The sequence below is a fragment of the Patella vulgata genome, chromosome 2, assembly GCF_932274485.2.
Source record: "Patella vulgata chromosome 2, xgPatVulg1.2, whole genome shotgun sequence".
Classification (NCBI taxonomy): Eukaryota; Metazoa; Mollusca; class Gastropoda; family Patellidae; genus Patella; species Patella vulgata.
Window position 1 is genome coordinate 42,992,628 of NC_065880.2, and position 20,165 is coordinate 43,012,792.

The 20,165-nt window shown below is 36.6% G+C and overlaps 1 protein-coding gene and 1 long non-coding RNA gene across 2 annotated transcripts; both read right to left on the reverse strand.

Annotated features, from left to right (window-relative positions):
* Positions 1–95: 95 nt before the first annotated feature.
* On the reverse strand, positions 96–5,849 carry LOC130010938 (iron-sulfur cluster assembly scaffold protein IscU-like). The gene is made up of 5 exons (XM_056099204.1): positions 5,693–5,849; positions 3,934–4,047; positions 1,549–1,659; positions 962–1,040; positions 96–808 (listed from the first exon to the last, which is right to left on the reverse strand). Exons 1-5 carry the CDS (start codon positions 5,777–5,779, stop codon positions 720–722), a joined length of 480 nt encoding a protein of 159 aa, XP_055955179.1. The 5' UTR covers positions 5,780–5,849; the 3' UTR covers positions 96–719.
* Positions 5,850–8,067: 2,218 nt separating this feature from the next.
* Positions 8,068–11,490, reverse strand: LOC130010668 (uncharacterized). The gene is made up of 3 exons (XR_008785926.1): positions 11,117–11,490; positions 9,132–9,226; positions 8,068–8,474 (listed from the first exon to the last, which is right to left on the reverse strand). It is a non-coding gene; the product is annotated as an uncharacterized LOC130010668 (long non-coding RNA).
* Between the last annotated feature and the right edge of the window lie 8,675 nt (positions 11,491–20,165).

A 20,165-nucleotide genomic window follows, 5' to 3' on the forward strand; every position in this document is an offset into this window, starting at 1 on the left:
CAACACTAGGATTGAACCTGGGATCTGGTTAGCAAGCCAGTGCCTTACTCACTGAGGCATCACAGTTCTTCCCACTAAAATAACAAACACAGATCTTTTGAAGAGTATTTATTTACAAGAAGAACTGCCTATAATAAATCTCTTTAAACCGATGTAATTAATATATAGCAATGCAAGATACATGTACATACATTTACATAATAAATGCAACACACTATTAACTAAAAAAATTATCATTAAGTTAAGATTTTAGAAATATGTAAATAAATGTATTCCCTCTATAAACTAGGCATTCATTTGTCTAGTAAGACATTGAAGTTACAGAGATTTTGATAGAACATTCAACCCTTAAACTATATATATACAATAATAACTAAATCTACATCAAAAAGGTCTACATAAAATGTTTAAAGCACATAAAGATATGTACAAAGTTAAATTTTTTCAGTGTAGAAAATAACTGCTGTTATTGTACGATTACTAACCCTTAAATTTTGTTTGAATATGTAATTTCTTTATTTGGAAACATGGAATGAAAAAGGGAAATTCCATCCAAGAATAATACCGATCTAAATAATACACTCAAAACGGGTATAGGTAGTTATCTTAAATATTTTTTCTCATTTCTAATATTTATGCAGAGCAAAAGCCATTTCAACTGAACTATTTATAAACAACGAATCACAGCCATCAATGAATCCATTTAATTATCCCATTGTTCAGTTAGACACAGCTTCTTTATCATTTTCTTTAGTGTTCTTGATCTTGTAATCACTCAAGGCAGCTTTAATAGCATCCTCCGCCAACACTGAAAATAATATAAGTACAATATTGATATCAATTGTAGCACTTGATTATATAAAAGGAACAAATCTGGTTCATTTAAAATTACAAGCACCTACTACCAACGATCAATTACCAACTATCATTCAATAATTATAAGTAAAAAAAATATGCTTACTAGAACAATGTAATTTCACCGGTGGTAAACTCAATTCCTTGGCAATATCAGTATTCTTGATACTCGTTGCTTCATCAATCTAATTAATACATAAAACATGTATTAAAGTCTCTGTACATTATTTGTATTTTTCCACATCATTCTTAATCCAGGATCCTAGCTAACATGTACTCAAATTGATTATTAAACATTAAATTAAGAAAACAAAATAAAAGTATCAATGGTAGATAATCTCCCATCTTGGATTCAATCGGATTAAAAAGAGGCCCATCAAAATATTTTAGCAAGGATTACAGGTGGCGGTGATTTTTATTATATTCCGTTTATATCATCATCATTTTTGCAAAGACTTAAAATAACTAAGCCATTTTTGGACTGATATTGATATTCCTGTTAGAGATTCAACTTCCGCTATAGTGAACTTTGCAAAGGGATTCCTCAATCCCTAAATGGCGTTCACAGAATTTAAGCTTGTCCTTTTTAAATACTGTTTCCTTGATATAATATCCTGGGACAAGTAAACACGGTAACTATGATAAACAGAAAGTCTCATAATATTAATTGTATTTAATAGGCTAGCTACTTACCGACTTTCCTTTGATCCATTCTGTTGCCAATGAACTTGATGCAATAGCAGATCCACAACCAAAAGTTTTGAATTTAGCATCAACTATTTTACCATTATCATCCACTTTAATCTAATATAAAGAATTTTTTTAAGTCATAAAAATCACAAAAGCCTTTTTATTCAATAGCCTAATTAAAATTTTAACCAGAGAGAGAGAGAGAGAGAGAGAGAGAGAGAAATGGGGTTTAACGTCAACTCAACACATACTAGGTCATTTCAGGACTAACATATGGGTTAATTTTATTTCAATAATTCGCTTGCGTGTAGGGGTCTTTAGCAGTGGGAGGAAACCGGAGGACCTGGAGAAAACCCACGAGGTTGGACAGGCAACCCTACTTCTTGTCACGTACAACCGGGGATTCAAACCATGCCAGCTGACTCAATGACAGGCCTCGTGATACAGCGCGCGCGTGCTAACCATTCGGCCATCCAACCCCCCCAAATTTTAACCAACATTGTTAAAACTGAAATTAATAATAATGTTGAGCAGCTTTTCCTTACATTTGCCTGTGGGAGGATAAACAATCCTTTGACCTTTACCTATGCATATCAAGCAGAGGGTCGAGGAGTGCTACAACCTTCTGCCCCTCCACCAAAACATAGGTTGCCAGGCAATGAAACATACACCAACATCAGGTAAGTCCAAGCAGTGCACAACGGGTGTCGCATATTACATTTTTTGTCGGTAATTAAAGCATTTACAGACATTTGAAACTGATTAAGACTAACAACCCATTAAGTAACCCATTCAGATTTTTTGGGCTTTTAGTTCTGTCCCATACTTGGTCTCTAAAGCATTTAAAAGATTTTTCAAAGTGATCAAGGGCCATAACTCTGGCTTTAATTATCAGAAAATGTTGAAAATCAACAGGTTTCTATGTCTCGTGACATTGACCACGGTGAACAAATTTAATGTCAATCGGATGTCATACTCCTCGCAGTGTTTCGTTTGATTAGACCTAATCCCACTAAACAGTGCCGTCATGAAAGCAAATTTCTCTTCCAAATTTTGACTGGTCAATAGTTCAATTAACAACCAATGCTTAACTGCGTAACAATATCATTCGGGTTTAAACAGAGCTCCAAACTTCTTTACATAACATTACGTCATAACTCATGAAATTTTATTATGCCCATTTAATCAGTGCATAGCAGAATATTGCAGAAAGACTAATTGCGTGCCAAACGAGGCTATCAAAACGAATGGTGGTGGGGGTGGATGGCCGAATGGTTAGTTAGTGTGCGCTGTATCATAAAGACTGTCATTGAGTCAACTGATATGGTTTCTATTCCCCAGTTGTACGTGACAAGGAGTAGGATCGTCAGTCCAACCCTGTGGGTTCTCTCCAGGTCCTTGATTTCCTCCTACAGCTGAAGACCCCTACGCGCAAGCGAATTATTGAAATAAAATTGAGCCTTGTGTTAGTCCCAAAATGACCTAGTTTGTGTGGAGTGGATGTTAAACCCCATTTCTCCCTCTCTCTCTCTTGGTATCAAAGCGGCTACAATGTCAACAATATTAGTTAGAGAAGAACAAAACTTTCACCGTTTTTAATACCTTAAATTACTGTCCAAAGTTTTAGGGAAGACCCCAGCTCAAATTAAGGGCTGTCATGTTGCTGTACTTAGGAGATATTTGATTGAACAGAAAGAATAGACACATTCCCTCAAAAGCTCAAGCATCAGAAGTCAATCCAGCAATGGCCAGAGAGGGATTTCTCAGGCCATTGCTTTAGGAATATGATCGGATGTTAACTGTAGCCTCTAGAGCATCAACAAGATTTTTCAACATTATCAAGGGTCATAACTCTGGCAGTAATTATCAGCAATGCTTGAAAATCAATAAGATTCTTCCTCTCATGACCCTGAACATTCTGTATAAATTTAAAGTGAATCATATGTCAATTTTAACCTTCAAAGTGTCCACAAGATTTTACAAAGCGATCACGGACCATGACTGTGAGTTATTATTGGAAATCGTTAAAAATGAAATGGCTTTTTCATCTCCTGACCTTGAACCCTGTGTATAAATTGATGGTAACTGTAGCCTCTAGAGCGTCCACAAGCAACTGTGGACTCTGTACTGACAGACGTAGGGGATGATAACAACCACATTTCAATGTGGGCATATAAAAAGCCCCTGGAGATAACTTTTTTGAGGCAAAAAGGATATTTAAAAAAAAACCTAACATAATTCCGGGCAGCAATTAACAAATTTAATAGGGCCAAAGTACCAATTGGACAAAATGTTTACAGTTCTTCTATCATATAGGGTACCGACTATGATCTATTAGATATTGAATGATTTGAATATTGGCTTGAAATTTCTTAATTTCAAACTAACCTGTAATTTCATAACATCGCCGCAGGCAGGTGCGCCAACCAGTCCTGTCCCAACATCTTTATCTTTTTTATCCATAGAGCCAACATTTCTTGGGTTTTCATAATGATCAATGACCTGTAAGTATAAATAATATTCTAGGCATTTAAGATTATTGCAATATTTACATTGCTTTAAGGCTGAATAAGTCTAAAAATAAATCAAGCCTGTCATGATCATTGACATTATTATACACTAGGCCTACGTCATATTCTACAACTTAGTTAATTTTTCGGAATTCGTAAAAGATTGATCAATCACCAACATTTAAGCTCACTTTTTTACTGAGACACCATAAGCAGGCATAGACCAATACAGAACATTTAAGCTCACATTTTGACTTAGACACCATAAGCAGGCATAGACCAATATAGAACATTTAAGCTCGCATTTTGACTGAGACACCATATGCAGGCATAGACCAATATAGTACTACCACTAGTAGCCTATACTACACAGTACTAAATTTAAAGGAGCTAAATCGCTAATATTTTGGGGCTAGAAATTGGCACAAATGGGTCGCAACACATATAATAATGTAATATGAATTTATATAAACTGTTTTACATTCAATCATTTCTGTTTTACTGTGAATTGTCATCAGTTATGTTCGGCAAAATACTCCAGAAGTCTCAACCGAAAGACAGTTTCTAGCATCTGGTTATTCCAGTCAACACCAATAGTATATATTGATGATGCTCTCCAAATAAGAATATAGCATCACCGTTTGACATGACTTGTGGAATATGTCTAGCCTCATTCTTTGAGTCCCTTGTTACAAATGGCACTGAAATGCATTATGGTACACGATACGTGTACCAATGGTAAAATGTTTATTTTGTCTTAAATAATTGGATATCAGAAGCCCATCTTTTCCAGGTAAGACCACAACACCAATGCTGATTTAAATTGCAAAAAAAATCGTGTTTTCAATATCGAAGATTATGGAAGATATTGAGTTACGGACTTAGCTACTTTAAATCCTAGTATACTATTAGGAGATGTCTCAGACTTATTTCAATGAAAAAAATAGTATGTAGGAAGCCTATATTTGCTATGCCAATATTACGAAAAGAAAATAAAGGTCATCATGTTTTGATGTAGGGGAATTCCATTAAACTGTACAGGCCTACTAGTACTTGGAACAAACTCCTTGGAACCCTTGATTCCTATCACATTACATTATTAATACATATTATATTAAACTCAACCATCAGTGTAAAGCTTTTATTATGTTTCCAATCTCGGAAGTTTTCATATGTCATCATGCCATGTCAATAGTTGCATCATCATCAACAGCAGGACAGTTGGGCATGGTACTAATGGTAGTAGGTCTTACAGGTACAAGTCTCGATCATCGTGCGGGGCGGGGGTCTCTGTGTGACCATAGATTATGGTGTGACGTAGGGGTGTCGAACCGACTATGGTTTTAGGAGTCATAATACTTGTAGCTACAAGAACGTTACGATATTACTAACATGTTTTTTCTTAGCTACGACTGGGGAAGTATCTTCTACGAGGAAAAAAAGTATTTCAACACGAGTCATACAGTTGCTTTGCTTAAATAATAATAATTAATTAATATACCGTCATACTCATTCATTGTCATAATCGTCGTGTTACTGTTAACTTAGATTTTTGAAAGAAATCATAGATGCTACCTAATTATATGTGATAAAATAGAATATTTATTAGAATATAGAGCAATCGTGAAAATATTTACATTTTTATGATACAGGGCAACAGACACAGATGATCGTGATTCGCCTAAAAGACGAATCGATTTTCCAACTCCTCTTAAAACGGCCATGCTTGTTTATTTTCACTGTTTACAACTCAAGGTCACTAATCATGCGCTGTAAGTGTTGGTGTTATGCAACGGTTCTAAAACTATTTTACGTGAAAATGTCAGAGTCAATGCCTTGTACTGTTATCATGATTATAAGCTTCTGTCATTGTTGTGGACCAGGTTATTATAAATTACTTGTATATTCGCAATAATTAATGTTTTTTGGTGGATTCTTTGACCGCGTAGTAATACAAAAGAGAGAAGGGAAATAAGTTCACGCCCTTCAATAAAGTAAAAGCAGCAAGATGTTTACGTTTTCTACAGCCTATTTATTATATCATCTCCGACTGCAGACGTGGATAGGGGACAAAGAGGGGAGAGCATTTTTCGTGGGATTGTAGCCTACAAATGGCGATATATTACTGTAGAAAAGAGATCGTTCTGTAGATTATTCCGGCGGTTGAAGTGACGTATGACCCGATGATCGAGATTTAATGGAGAGAGAGAGAGAGAGATGGGGTTTAACGTCCACTCGACACAAACTAGGTCATTTCGGGACTATCATATGGTTTGCTTTTATTTCAATAATTCGCTTGCGCGTAGGTGTCTTTAGCAGTGGGAGGAAACCGGAGGACCCGGAGAAAACCCGGCGAGACTGGACAGGCACCCTATACGCTCCCCAGCGGGCACAGAACGTTGTGACAACGTTTTTCAGAGGTTGTATCACAACGTCTGAAATAAGTCAGCTGTAGGTTGTTTTGCAACAAACTCTTACGTTGTGACAACGTTGTACGGACGTCAAAGCAACATTGTCACAACGTTGTGTGGTGGTTGACGAAAGGTTGTGTGGTGGTTGACGAAAAGTTGTGACAACGTTGTACGGACGTCAAAGCAACATTGTCACAACGTTGTGTGGTGGTTGACGAAAAGTTGTGACAACGTTGTACGGACGTCAAAGCAACATTGTCACAACGTTGTGTGGTGGTTGACGAAAAGTTGTGACAACGTTGTACGGACGTTCAAGCAGCATTGTCACAACATTGTGTGGTGGTTGACGAAAAGTTGTCACGACGTCAAAATTTGTTGTTTTGCAACGTTGTGTGGTGGTTGGCGAAAAGTTGTCACGACGTAAGAATTTGTTGTTTTGAGGTTGTATAAAACCCAGTATAAGCCCCATCCGAACTCCCTACAGTTCTGCCCCTACTGGACTAACGAAGACGGGACTAGGCGGCCGGGCAGGATGGAAGTTAAATTAGGTGTGTGTGCGGGGAAGGGGGGGGGGGTAAATGCCCGACAGATTTGGGCCACGGTTTTGACATAGTGAAACGATACGCGAAGTTTCAACACTCTCACTCAATTAGAATCAAAGTTATTGTGTCCCATCACAACCAATCTAATTGCTTCTTTCTGAATAAAATCAGTATCAATTAATAGGACAGTACGTAGTTTCAAAACATTCAATTCAAACGATTATATTACAGACAATATTAATGCTAGAGTCATATAACTTTGCAGTAATGGGTAAAGGTAATAGAATCTGATCATTAAATTTTAAGTAATGGTCATGTAATGAGTAATGGAAGATTTCAAAAGTAATGAGTAATGGAAATGTAATTAATTACATTCCGAAAATCATGTAATGGTCAATTACATTTCAATTACATTTAATGGCGCATTTTTGAATGGCATTTAGTAATTGGAACATAATCAAAAAACACACTTTTATGGAATAACAATTACTATGGTTTATTTCACTGCAACGTTTCAACAAGATTTCTCAAGTCGTTTTCAAGCATATATATACAAATAAATAAAATGAGAAAGATATGAATATATATATAAACATCAGTGCGAACTATCCAATGGTATGCAAGGAAGGTGAACATGAGTAGCTTTCACAAGCTATTGATGAAACAACGGTAAATAATCGTATATACTAGGATTAACTCATTATACAATTAAAAGATCAAACAGAGGATTGTTGAGCTGTACTGAAACCATACACATTATACTATATAATTGAAACCAGTTTAAAAGAAAATAAGGCATAGATCTATACATGATTAACTAAATATACATTCATAAAAGATCAAACAGAGGATTTACAGACATATATTACAACCATACTCTTATGCATTCAGTGATAACTAGAGTTTTAAAAGCATATAACAAGGAAACATATTTAATGTTATTACATTTTATTACTATTTAAAGATTAGTGCTAATTTAGCATTTAATCAATCAGATTTAAAGACATGGTAAAACTATTGTCTTTAAATCTGATTGATTAAATGCTAAATTAGCTCTAATCTTTAAATAGTAATAAAATGTAATTATTTACTTTCAATGTAATGGGTAATGGTAATGAATGATATTGCTAAAAATGAGAAAGTAATTTTAATGCAATTGGTACCGTAATAATAATAAAAATTTATTTATTTATAAAGCGCCTGTTACCAATATAAAACACTGCTCAATGGCGCAGTTAACATTTTGTGGACATCACACATAGAAAATAAAATAAAATTAAATGGATGATAAAAGAACTTAAAATGGCTTATAAAGATTATAATAAAATATGACATGTAATAAACAAATTAAAACTGTACATGTACTTAATTGGTCCCTCTTCTGTCGGGTGCATATTTTAGATGAGCCGAAACTGCTGTTATTATCTCGGCTTCATTGCAGCTCGGCTGACTGATCATTACACTATCTGAAGAATACAAAAAAACTGTATATTTACTCTGTCAAATTTTGTAAATTATATAATTGAGTCCGATCAAAAAGGTCGTCTTAAAGCTGTAACAGATAATTCTGCATCCCATGAATTATGGAGCAAAGGTGGCTAATTGGGTAAAACGCTGGCTCGCTTGTCTGGAGGTCGCATTTTCGATCCCTACATTTGCCGAGAAAGTTCAGTAGGCCTGACAAGGACAATTCGTTTGGATGGTATGAAAAACCGAGGCCACGTGTACACATTGACGTGCAAGTAAAAGATCTCTTTGGCAGTTGGAATTCGATATAAGAGTAGGCCATAGTGCCGCTGCCCGGGCAAAATTTCCATCATAGCACGCGGTATGGCTCATGCCCGTCTTCATTAGCCTAGTCGGAGCAGAACAGTAGGACGTTAAACCCCATATGAATTATATTAATATATGACCCAATAACACATTCTATATGAGACATCGCTTGTGTTATAACTTTCATATTCTCCATGAATTTGTACGTGTAAGAAAGGCTTGGGTGTAAATTACAAAAAAAAAAATCAATACTCATCGATGAAGTAATAAAAACTCCTGTATGCCCATACCATGTTTGATTATCCGATATTTAAGGATATGTTCGTAAATTGAGTATGATAAAAACAAACCTTGGACAACTTTGTAAATTTCTAAGTCCATTATGGACCGCCTCCCTTTATTTCCCTTTAAATTAAATTGGGCCATTAGGGAATTAGACATCAACCTGTTAAAATAAAAAGACATACTGTTTATGCGTTTGACAATACCACGAATTTTGACTTTCCATTCCTTGACACCTAGAAATGGACATAAATGGGTTGCAACGCATATAATAATGTAATATGAATGTATATTAACTGATTTACATTCAATCGTTTCTGTTTTTACTGTAATGTCTAATCAGTTATGTTCGGCGAAATACGCGAAGAGAGAGAGAAATGGGGTTTAACGTCCACTTGACACAAACTAGGTCATTTCGGGACTAACACATGGTTCAATTTTATTTCAATAATTCGCTAGCGCGTAGGGGTCTTTTTAGCAGTGGGAGGAAACCTGAGGACCCGGAGAAAACCCACCAGGTTGGACAGGCGACCCAACTCCTTGTCACGTACAACCGGGGAATCGAAACCCCGCCAGTTGATTCAATGACAGACCGTATGATACAGCGCGCGCGTGCTAACCATTCGGCCATCCAACCCCCCATACGCGAAGAGTCCAAATTGAATGCCAGTCTTTGGCGTCTGGTTATTCAAGTTTACACCCGCATATAGTTAAGTATTCTCTTGGGTATATTTAACTTCATTCTTCGAGTCTCTCTATTACAAATGAAACTTGAAAGCATTCATGCACGCGATTCGTGTGCCAATTTTAAAACTTTAACTTTGTGTTAAATATTAGACATTAGAAGCCCATCTTTTCACGGTTACAACACTGATGTTGAGTTTAATTAAACAATGAGTCCCATGTCGAAGACTGTGGATGATATTGAGTTAGAGACTTGACTCCTTTAAGACGAAGACGATTGGAAAACGAATGTACGATTATTTTATCAATTTGTTTTCAAAAGAAAGAATACGACTTTAAACTGGTAACCACCAAGGCTCATCAGATGGGTTACCTATAGCTATAACAGGAAATAAATGAAACACATCTAGTATATTATTATATTTCAATCACTGTAATATTTACAATCAATGTCAGTTCAATTATGCAGGTGTATGCTCATGAATATTGATGTTGTACATTTAATAATAAAATTACCCTTCACTTGAATTAAATCTAAAACCCACAAGCATGCAATTAAAGAGCTGTGGTGTTAACAGTCGCACTAGCCCGACATTAATATCCACCTGTCCGTAGTTCGACAAAGTACAAGATTTAATTTTCAGAGCATATATGTTTTGTTGCGTGTCAACCTATCTTTTTAATTAAGATCGTAGACTTGGTTGCCTAATAATTAAGATGTATACAGCGACTTGGTTAACTGTTCACGGTTCGGTTACTACTGGTGAAACGGTTAAAAAAAAATACAAACCGATATTCGTTTTCATATCATATTTGACATTCAAAACCAGGAATGGTAGCCAAAAATGTTTTCATTCACTAAAGACTATATAAATAGTTCATACAGCACGAGTGCATATATCACTTGTCATTTGTAATATATCACAAGTTTTGTATACGTTACATTACTATTAACACTCCCTGCAAAGCTTCATGAAATTGGTAACCCTATAAATTTAAAGATAATAGATACTGGGAAAGTCCATTATACAATACTATAAATATTGTAATGGCCCCTTCCAATTCCAGACATAGATTGAAATAGCTCTTTCTAAATCCAGACATAGCAATTAACCAAAAACTAAATGATTAAAATGCAATACAATTATAAAATAAAAACACTAAAGTTTCAGAACTAAAATAAATCATTTAAGAGGTAATAAAACATATTTAAAATACTCAATTTACTTTGCAAGGAGGGTTCAATAATGAAATGACAATAGAAGTTCGGCTACCAGTAGAAAATAATCTACAATTACCGAAACAATTAATTCTTTTATATCATAATTATTTCTAAATGGACACAAAATATTAATTAATCGTAACATACCTAATTTTCAACTTTTACGCCTTCTAGCAACTTATAAAACTCGATAGTTTATCACAGCTCTAATAAAGCAGCCATGCCGGTTTGGCTAGGATTCCTTTTTGGCGGAAAGATGTTTAAATTTGATTGGACCAACTGTCAACCTTGGGTGTGTTTTAAAATAAAATATGTATAAGATAATTAATCTTGACCTTTATTGGGTTTTTTTATATACCGGTACATTAAATATAGATATTTTGCAATTAAGTTATGAACGTAATTAAGTTTTAAAGGTGTATTAAACGTTTAATAAATGTTTTTAAAATTTTTTTTTTACCTATTCATTGCGGGTTCTTTATAAACGTTTCATAAACGTTAAAAAAAAATCATATTTACGGTACTACGTTTTAATGGAAAATTTTGAAAGAAAACATCAATTATGAACGTTATCTAAACATATTATATTAAACATTTTTATCAATATTTATCGAAAACTTCTGAAAAACTTACACTTAAAACATTTAAAAAACGTTTGATAAATATTTTTTTTTTACATAACCTTTTAGAAACAAAAAAAATTAACAAAAACAAAAACAAAAAACGTTTTTAAAATATTTTGTGCTTGCTGGGATTCACTTAGACCTGTAATTAATTAAATAATGGCCAGGTTTCACACTTATATATACTGAGCGCCATGGAAAACGCATCACTTAGTTTTTCGTATAACAAAATGATCCTGTAAACATATCTTATTTATTTTGCTTCTTATTGTGAACAATATTCAAATGGGAACACATCAATAACAACACATTTGTACACTTATAGATGTTTAATCTGTAATCAACGTTACAAAGTCAGATGTGTGTCCTCCGCGGGCTCTTACGCACGCTGTGCAGCGACGTTGCATGGAATTAACCAATGTTTGAAAGAAGGCCTGGGGCAAATTGTTCCATTCTTGGACAAGAGCAGCTTCTAAAGCAGCAATGGTGTGCATCTGTGGTCTCCGATACAGACGGCGTCCAATCGCATCCCAGACATGTTCTATCGGTGCCATGTCCGTAGACATGGCTGGCCAGTCCAAGACATTGATGTTGTTAGCAGCCAGGAAGTCCATACTAAAACCGGCGGTATGCGGACGCATATCATCCTGTTGGAAGCGCTGAAGTTGTGGGTGCGCTCGAAACATCGGAACAACAATTGGTTGCAAGACATCATCACGGTAGGCTACAGCATTAACGCGACCCCTGCAAATGTGTAGGGCGGTCCGGTGATGAAATGTGAAGCCTCCCCACACTATTACACTTCCCCCCACCCCATCGATTCGTTTCGAAGATGCAGCAGTCTGCAAAACGTTCCTCAAGACGTCTACACACATGTTGACGGCCATCAGCGTGATAAGGATGAAAGCGACTCTCATCACTGAAGAGCACACTTTGCCAGTCTACTCTTCTCCATGTCTGGTGTGTCCTTGAGCCCATATCAAACGCCGCTCACGGTGAGGATAGCTCCAACATAAGGTCGTCGTGCACGGAGTCCTACTTCTCTTAGACGACGTCTTACGGTGTTGGCACTTACTGGTCCTTGTCTTCCGACGACTGCTGCACCTGTTCGAGTCGCTGGGCGGAATCTGTCACGCAGATGAGTGACCAGGACGTTGACGGTCACGTGTTGATCCAGTAATTCGAACACGTTCCACCAACCTTACAATAGTGGACTGATGACAATTGAAGTGTCTGGCAATAATAGCACGTGTAGACATGCCAGCCCTGGACATTCCCATGGCTTCATTCCGTTGATTTTCAGTAAGTCTCGGCATCTCTAGCTCGATTCCTTCACACGTCCAACAACAAATTACGACAGATTGATGTTTCACAGTTCACGTACAACACATTAATTTGAAAACATGCTTTTAAAGGGCTCACACACAATGCTGCACGTGAATATTGGGTTTTTCATGTGCATCTTATGCAATTTTTTTTGTGCACACGGGCCGAAATTTTTTGCGTTTGGGAGCATTGTGTGAAACAATAGTTCATATAGTATTGCATAATATTATACATACAAAACCACCTAGTAATAAAATATTTGGGAAAAAATGTGATGCGTTTTCCATGGCGCTCAGTAATATAACGGTATCTACTTAAAATGATCATTTAAATACTTAACTTCATTATTCTTTTATTATCATTACTTTTTTTTATACCGGAATAGTATTATTAAATTTACATTAGCACTATTAGATGTCGATCTACGGCTGTTTTTATTAATAATTTGTTTAGTGAAGCCGAATGATAAAAATCGCGTTAAGTCTACCAACTACCAAGCGTCGATCGAGATTTTGCCGTGGGTAACAAATCTCCGTAAAATCAAATAGCCCAGTGACGTGTAGTATAGATCAAATGGCTTGCTATGTGTTGAAAATTATTCGTTTAACGGCAATGTATATGAGTAATATGAAAAAACTAATGATGAGAGATTTCATTTAGATTAGATCTACTTGCGCAACACATCAACGCAAATGTCTAGCCTAGACTAGTGCAGATCACGTCAGTCAGTTCTAAATTCTACGTCGCTAAATTGGCCTAGACTCATGTATTCTGAGCGGACTGACACAATCATGCAGCTGGTCCAGCTAGTTTTAATAGTTAAAGCGAGAATTTCATATTTTCTAAGAAAGTCAAAACATAATTATTTCTATATCTTTTGCTCAATAGGTTGTCAACTCACTATTATAGGATCATAGGTATCATTATGACGCTTATAAAATCATTCACACCGGAAATAATAACACAATTACCACCTTTGTTTTTCTCCCCCTCCCCCCGCCATGGAAAAACTATCTTCAAACGTTTGAATTTGAAGTTGAAAATGATATTTTGGCCAATTTCTCAACTGGCAATAGTGAATTATAGGAATAATAGGATTATTCTGTAACTTAAAAATATAACTTAAAAATATGAAATTCACTCGGCACAGCTGCAGTCTGAGTCTGTGTTTTGAAATGAACGTCGCCACTTACACCGCGGTCGTCAACGAAGTCCATGCCTACCTTACCGTTTATCAAATTCGAGGGGCTTTCATATTCAACTTAATAATAATAGTCCCTGTTACTACATGATGTATGTATAGATGCGCGTGTTTTACATACATGTAAATATAGTTGGTGTTTTTGTTGTTTTATAGCCATTGATAATGCTGTAGCGTAGGTAGCCTAATGTTTTGTTTGTATGCTGTCTCTAATAGCCTAATGGGGTGTTAAGATACAATATAATTTTATCTGATCTTATATTAGCCTTAGAAGAAGCAATTGACGATTTTTATATCCCTTCCACATACCCAGTTGAGAGTTAAAATAATAAAACTTACCTTCGGCACGAACCAAAAAACCAATATGGCGTCCCAGAAGCATCTTTCGCGGCAACATTAGAGTCACGTTATCAGTATCCGCGGGAAAAAAAACCGCTAGTGTTACCAGATAATTTACTGAAGAATTAACCGGAATATTTGTCAGCTTCTAGTTGTTTTACAATAAGCCTTAATTAAAATGTATTATAGCTTGTATTGTGTTATTCAATCTCGATCTACGTCGTTAACCAATACAACTGTACCCAAGATCATACGTCAATTTCTATAGATAAGCGCATTGCAATTCCTGTTTTAGGCCCGTATTATGCACTGAATTTGTGTAGCAAACGCTGCACACTACACAATATGCATTAATCACCATTTTCTGTGCTTTGTGTTATTATTTCAATTGCAAAACACCGAATGTAAAAACAGCGACATTTAGGTGCGGGAGAGGCATCTCGTTTACAGTTCATAATACATTTTGTATAATACTTGACGGACGCAAACGCCTTTTCTTGCTTTCCCAACCCGTGTGCTCAGCAACATGAAAGCAGGCCAGTATTGCCTATTTATTACACCAATAACTTTAATGCATTAAAGGAAATTATGATTTCCGAAAAATTATAATCAAATAAATGATCGATGTCGCACACCGCCGAGTGGGACCCGACGAAATGTTTTAATCCGCAATCAATGCAGTACAAATTCGCCGTGTTCAATGACAAGAAAGTGAAAATGTTATATTATACTTAAAAGTCATCGAATTTGGGGCCCTTTATTTTACTGACAAGAAAGCAAAATATTTTCTTCCAAATAACATTCTGAAAGTTCCGCTTTCACTTTCTCTCGGGATTTTGAATGTGACTTTTTACTTAAATTGCTGCCGGGAACAGGGAATGTCAGGCAATGTCATGACCTTGACTCAGGTTACAACCCCAAAAATGACCTTGCGGGTGCGGGTCACGACTTTGACCTTGACATTTATTAGCGAAAGTCTGGGTGGTACATTAAGTTTTGGGACTTTTTCGATCCCAAGGTCAAGGGTCAGGTCAAAGGTCAAGGCCCCATTCGAAAGGTCAATGAGTTGCCTATCCATGGTCATGACCTTTGATTTACCGCGCAGACCCGGGGCCTCACCATGTGCCCGGGAGCACCCGACTCAGTAGATATTTTGGTGACCTTGACCCTTTCAGATGACCTTGACCTACCGTGGTCATGTGGACCAAGATGACATTTTGGAAGGTCAAGGTCCAGTGGTCCTGACTTTATTAGATGGGCCTCTAGGGTTCAAAAACCAAAAGACTTCTGGGCCCCCTAGCGGGTCAAGGTCACGACTTTTGGTTGGCGATTTTAAAAAATGAAGAACAAATGTTGGGTCAGTCTATCGAGTAACCAAATCCCGGGGCGATTGGAAGACATTTTTTGGGCAAATTTCCCTAGAAAGTGAAATAGCTGAGTATTACATCGGTGTGGTCTAAGGGCAGATAACTCGCCCATCCCAAATCGGATCCGACGACCTTGAGGTCGTGGCTATTTAAACTAAATTGACCCCTGGGAGTCTCGTGGTGACCTTGGTTTGACAATCAGAGGTCAAGGTTCGAACTTCTATATATGACGTTTCGATAACGTTATGACAACGTTGTGACAACGTTTTAACAACGTTGTCACAACAATCTGTATATGACGTTTTGATAACGTTGTGACAACGTTGTGACAACAACCTATGACGTTTTGATAACGTTTTGAAGACGTTGTGACAACGTTGTAACAACGCCGTGACAACAACCTGTATATGACGTTTTGATAACGTTGTGACAACGTTGTGAGAACAACCTGTATAATAATGACGTTTTGATAACATTTTGAAGACGTTGTGACAACGTTGTGACAACAACCTATGACGTTTTGATAACATTTTGAAGACGTTGTGACAACAACCTATGACGTTTTGAGAACGTTTTGAAGACGTTGTGACAACGTTGTAAAAACGCCGTGACAACAACCTGTATATGACGTTTTGATAACGTTGTGACAACGTTGTGACAACAACCTGTATATGACGTTTGAATAACGTTTTGATGACGTTGTGACGACGTTGTGACAACAACCTGTATATGACGTTTTGATAACGTTTTGAAGACGTTGTTACAACGTTGTGACAACGTTGTAACAACGTTGTAATAACGCCGTGACAACAACCTGTATATGACGTTTTGATAACGTTGTGACAACAACCTGTATATGACGTTAGAATAACGTTTTAATGACGTTGTGGCAACGTTGTGACAACGATGTGACAACAACCTGTATATGACGTTTTGATAACGTTTTGATGACGTTGTGACAACGTTGTGTCAACAACCTGTATATGACGTAAATACAACGTTGAATATTGGTCGAAAACACGTTGTACAACGTCACGACCAATATTGACGTTGTCACAATGTTGTAACAACGTTGCGTGCCCGCTGGGTCCTTGTCACGCACAACAGGAGATTCAAAACCACGCCAGTTGACTCAATTATGACAGGCCGATACAGCGCGAACGTGCTAACCATTCGGCCATCCACCCCTTTCCGAAGGATTTGGAGGGGGGGGGGAATAAAATGGCTCCCCCCGAAAAATTTATGAAAATTAGGCAACCGAAAACACTTTGCTGGTACGCCTATGCAAGTGGCGAGGTTTCAATCCCAAGCTTGTGCAGGACTAGTTCAGCTCTGAACGTAGGTCTCATTACACTCGCCCTGTACTTTCAGTAACCGCCCTATTGTTATGTGGGGGTTGGTGTAGACAACACTAAAAGACACAATATCATTTAAAGTAATATATTATATATCCTTTATTCTGAGTATATTTCTATATCTGTCTCACTACTTGCTATACAAATCTCTAAACTTATATAGCCTTCTACGTATTTAAATTCATGAATGTACTATCAGAACTAAACTGGTAGGTGCCTACTGTGAATGGTAAATATTATATACAAGGCACTATAACACAATTTGAATCCTTGTCGAAAAAGAATCGACCCCCAATCAATTTTACTGGGCAACTTTGTACTGCCAAACGGTCGTGTGTCAGTCTCTGTGAACGCCTGAACAATGTAAATGAACATTTTAGTGCAAAAATCAGACTTTGCTTACCTCGCTAGAGTCAATACGTGCAACACAATATGTTGTTAAAAATACGTCCCTTTCTGCTAAACGGCTTGGCAGAAACCACTGAAATCTAAACATAGGGTAAAACACAAATTTACGTAACTCGACCATATAATATTATGACGAAACGAAATTTAGGTAAGCAGGGGGGAAAAATTGGAATCTTTGAAAAATTTAGAATCTTCAGTCATTTATTGCTTTGCCTAGCCCAATTACAATCGAATTAGTTTCAAAAATTCCAATTTTGTTTCACCGGCTTATATACCTAAATTTCATTCGGGTATATGGCCGATTTACGTAAATTTTTGCATTGCCCTATATTTAGATTTTAATGGCTTCTGCCAAGCCGTTTAGCAGAATGACACGTATTTTTAACAGCATGCTGTGTTGCACATTAAATAGGACGGTTCCCGAACGTACAGGGCGAGTGTAACGAGACCTACGTTCAGAGCTGAACTATTGCAGGACACGGAGTTGGATCGCCTGTCCGCAACCTAGCTCGTGGCTTTTCTCAAATTTCTCTATTTTGACTATAATTTTAACTCGCGAACACTGTTTCTATCAAAAGTAAGATGGGTTTAAATCGTGTTCATAGAATTTCGAAAGGATAACCTTGATGGTGCCGCTGCTTATAAAATACCACGTGAGGCAACAATTTTAACATGTTTTATGACATATAACGTAGTCAATAGAATACAGTTATTTTGACATTAACCAGAAACATTTGAAGACGACCATTTGAATAGATTCTTTATTTCAACAAAACAAAACAAATTACTTAAAACTCCCAATTAAGCACAGATATTGAAATTATATATTCTAATGCAAACCCCAAAATAATAACAAAACCTAAACAACTAAACAAAAATGGCTGTCAATTTAAATCTTAAGTCGACCTGAAAAAAGACTATAAATTTATTATTTTGACATCTCGTCAAGTCAACACGTTAATAATGGTAACAATATACCCGGTATTGTGCATCATATCTAATCATATACCACAATAATTCACAGTACATATACATTTTCGCCATACTTTGTAAGGCATAACCCTGGGCTGTTCGGGTGATTAAGACCAATTGTCACTTCCGTTTCATTTAATTTATGATTGTACCCCAATGTATGGTAAAACTCGGAAAGAAACGAAATTTTACGGAGGGAATGAATGAAATGGGGTTGACGTCCTACTTTTCTGCACAAACTGTACTTATGAAGACGGACATACCCAATATTTGTGCTGTTGTGCTTCCCATTCAACGACTAGATGGTACCCCTTGCCAGGCCCTCTCCGTTCCGGAGAACGTTCTTGGGCAACGCCGGGATCTAACCCTCCAAAGATTTAAGTCAATGAGGTCGTCACGATTTCAATTTTTATTTATATTTATTATATCACGTCTAAACAGCACATGCGCTAAAAAACGAATCTTTTCTGGTAGACCTCTCTGGCGGGCATCGGTGGATATCGCGTCGTCATTCTTTATGGGCAGTGGACATTCACTTCAACGGAACACGTTTCATGTTGGTCAGTAAGATTGGTCTGTTGCTCCTCTGACAATGTTTCAAAAGTCCATCTGGAGCCCGAGTGACTGTGTATGTTTGACGGCGGGCCCCTGTTAGTCACAGGTTTATCTTCAAGGACAGATAAAAGAACCACCGATTCAGTACTTTTATCTTCAGCTTCAGGCATGACTGATGATGCAGCATTTGAGTTCCAGTTTTTAGGAATCATTTTTTTCCATCTGCTGCACTGTTAAATTTTTCACGTTGTGAAACACCTTTAAATGGCCATAAAATAGGCCCAGCGAATCAAATGATTGTTTGCACATAAAACACTTAGTGAAAGATGACGTGTGATGACCTTTACAAAACAATCTTAAATGTTTTCGAAGACCAATTTTAGAAGTGAATGATCTCATACATTTATCGCAAACTATGGGTTTAAGTACTTGTTGCTTTGTAAGATTGTGGTCGATTTCTTTGTCATTGGCCTTGTTTAAAATATCATCCGACTGATGATTGTTAATATTTGTAATAATTTCGACCAATCTTAATTTTTTCCTATCTGTGTGATCATTAGTTAAAGTTCGATTTTCGCGGCGACAGTTGCTATTACCCACTAACTTCCTTGAAGTAATTAAATGAATAGGAACTATAGAGCTCTTTTCAGTTGCTGTCTCTTTTAGTTTAGTTACATGAACAGTTGGAACATTGACAACCACGTAAGGTTCGTTGATTGGTTTTGCGCGAAAATTTATTTTTTAACATGATTTCCAGGGGCCCATCGCTATATTTTACTTCTGGGCATTTATTTAATAGCACCGTTTTAGGATTTTTACGGGTTTCTTTTGAACCCCTTTCCTTAGCGATAACTGAAAGAAGCGTTTTTGAAGACGTTAATTCCTTTTCAGTTTTCTCATTTTTATGAAACCGCAAATTATGACTCTTAAGATATTTTATTTTTTTAAAAATAACATTGCACCGATGACATAATATATGTTCGGGTGTCTTAAGCATTCCAGTTTTTGATGAAACGTACACAAGTTCCTCGTCTTTACGACTAAGAGAAC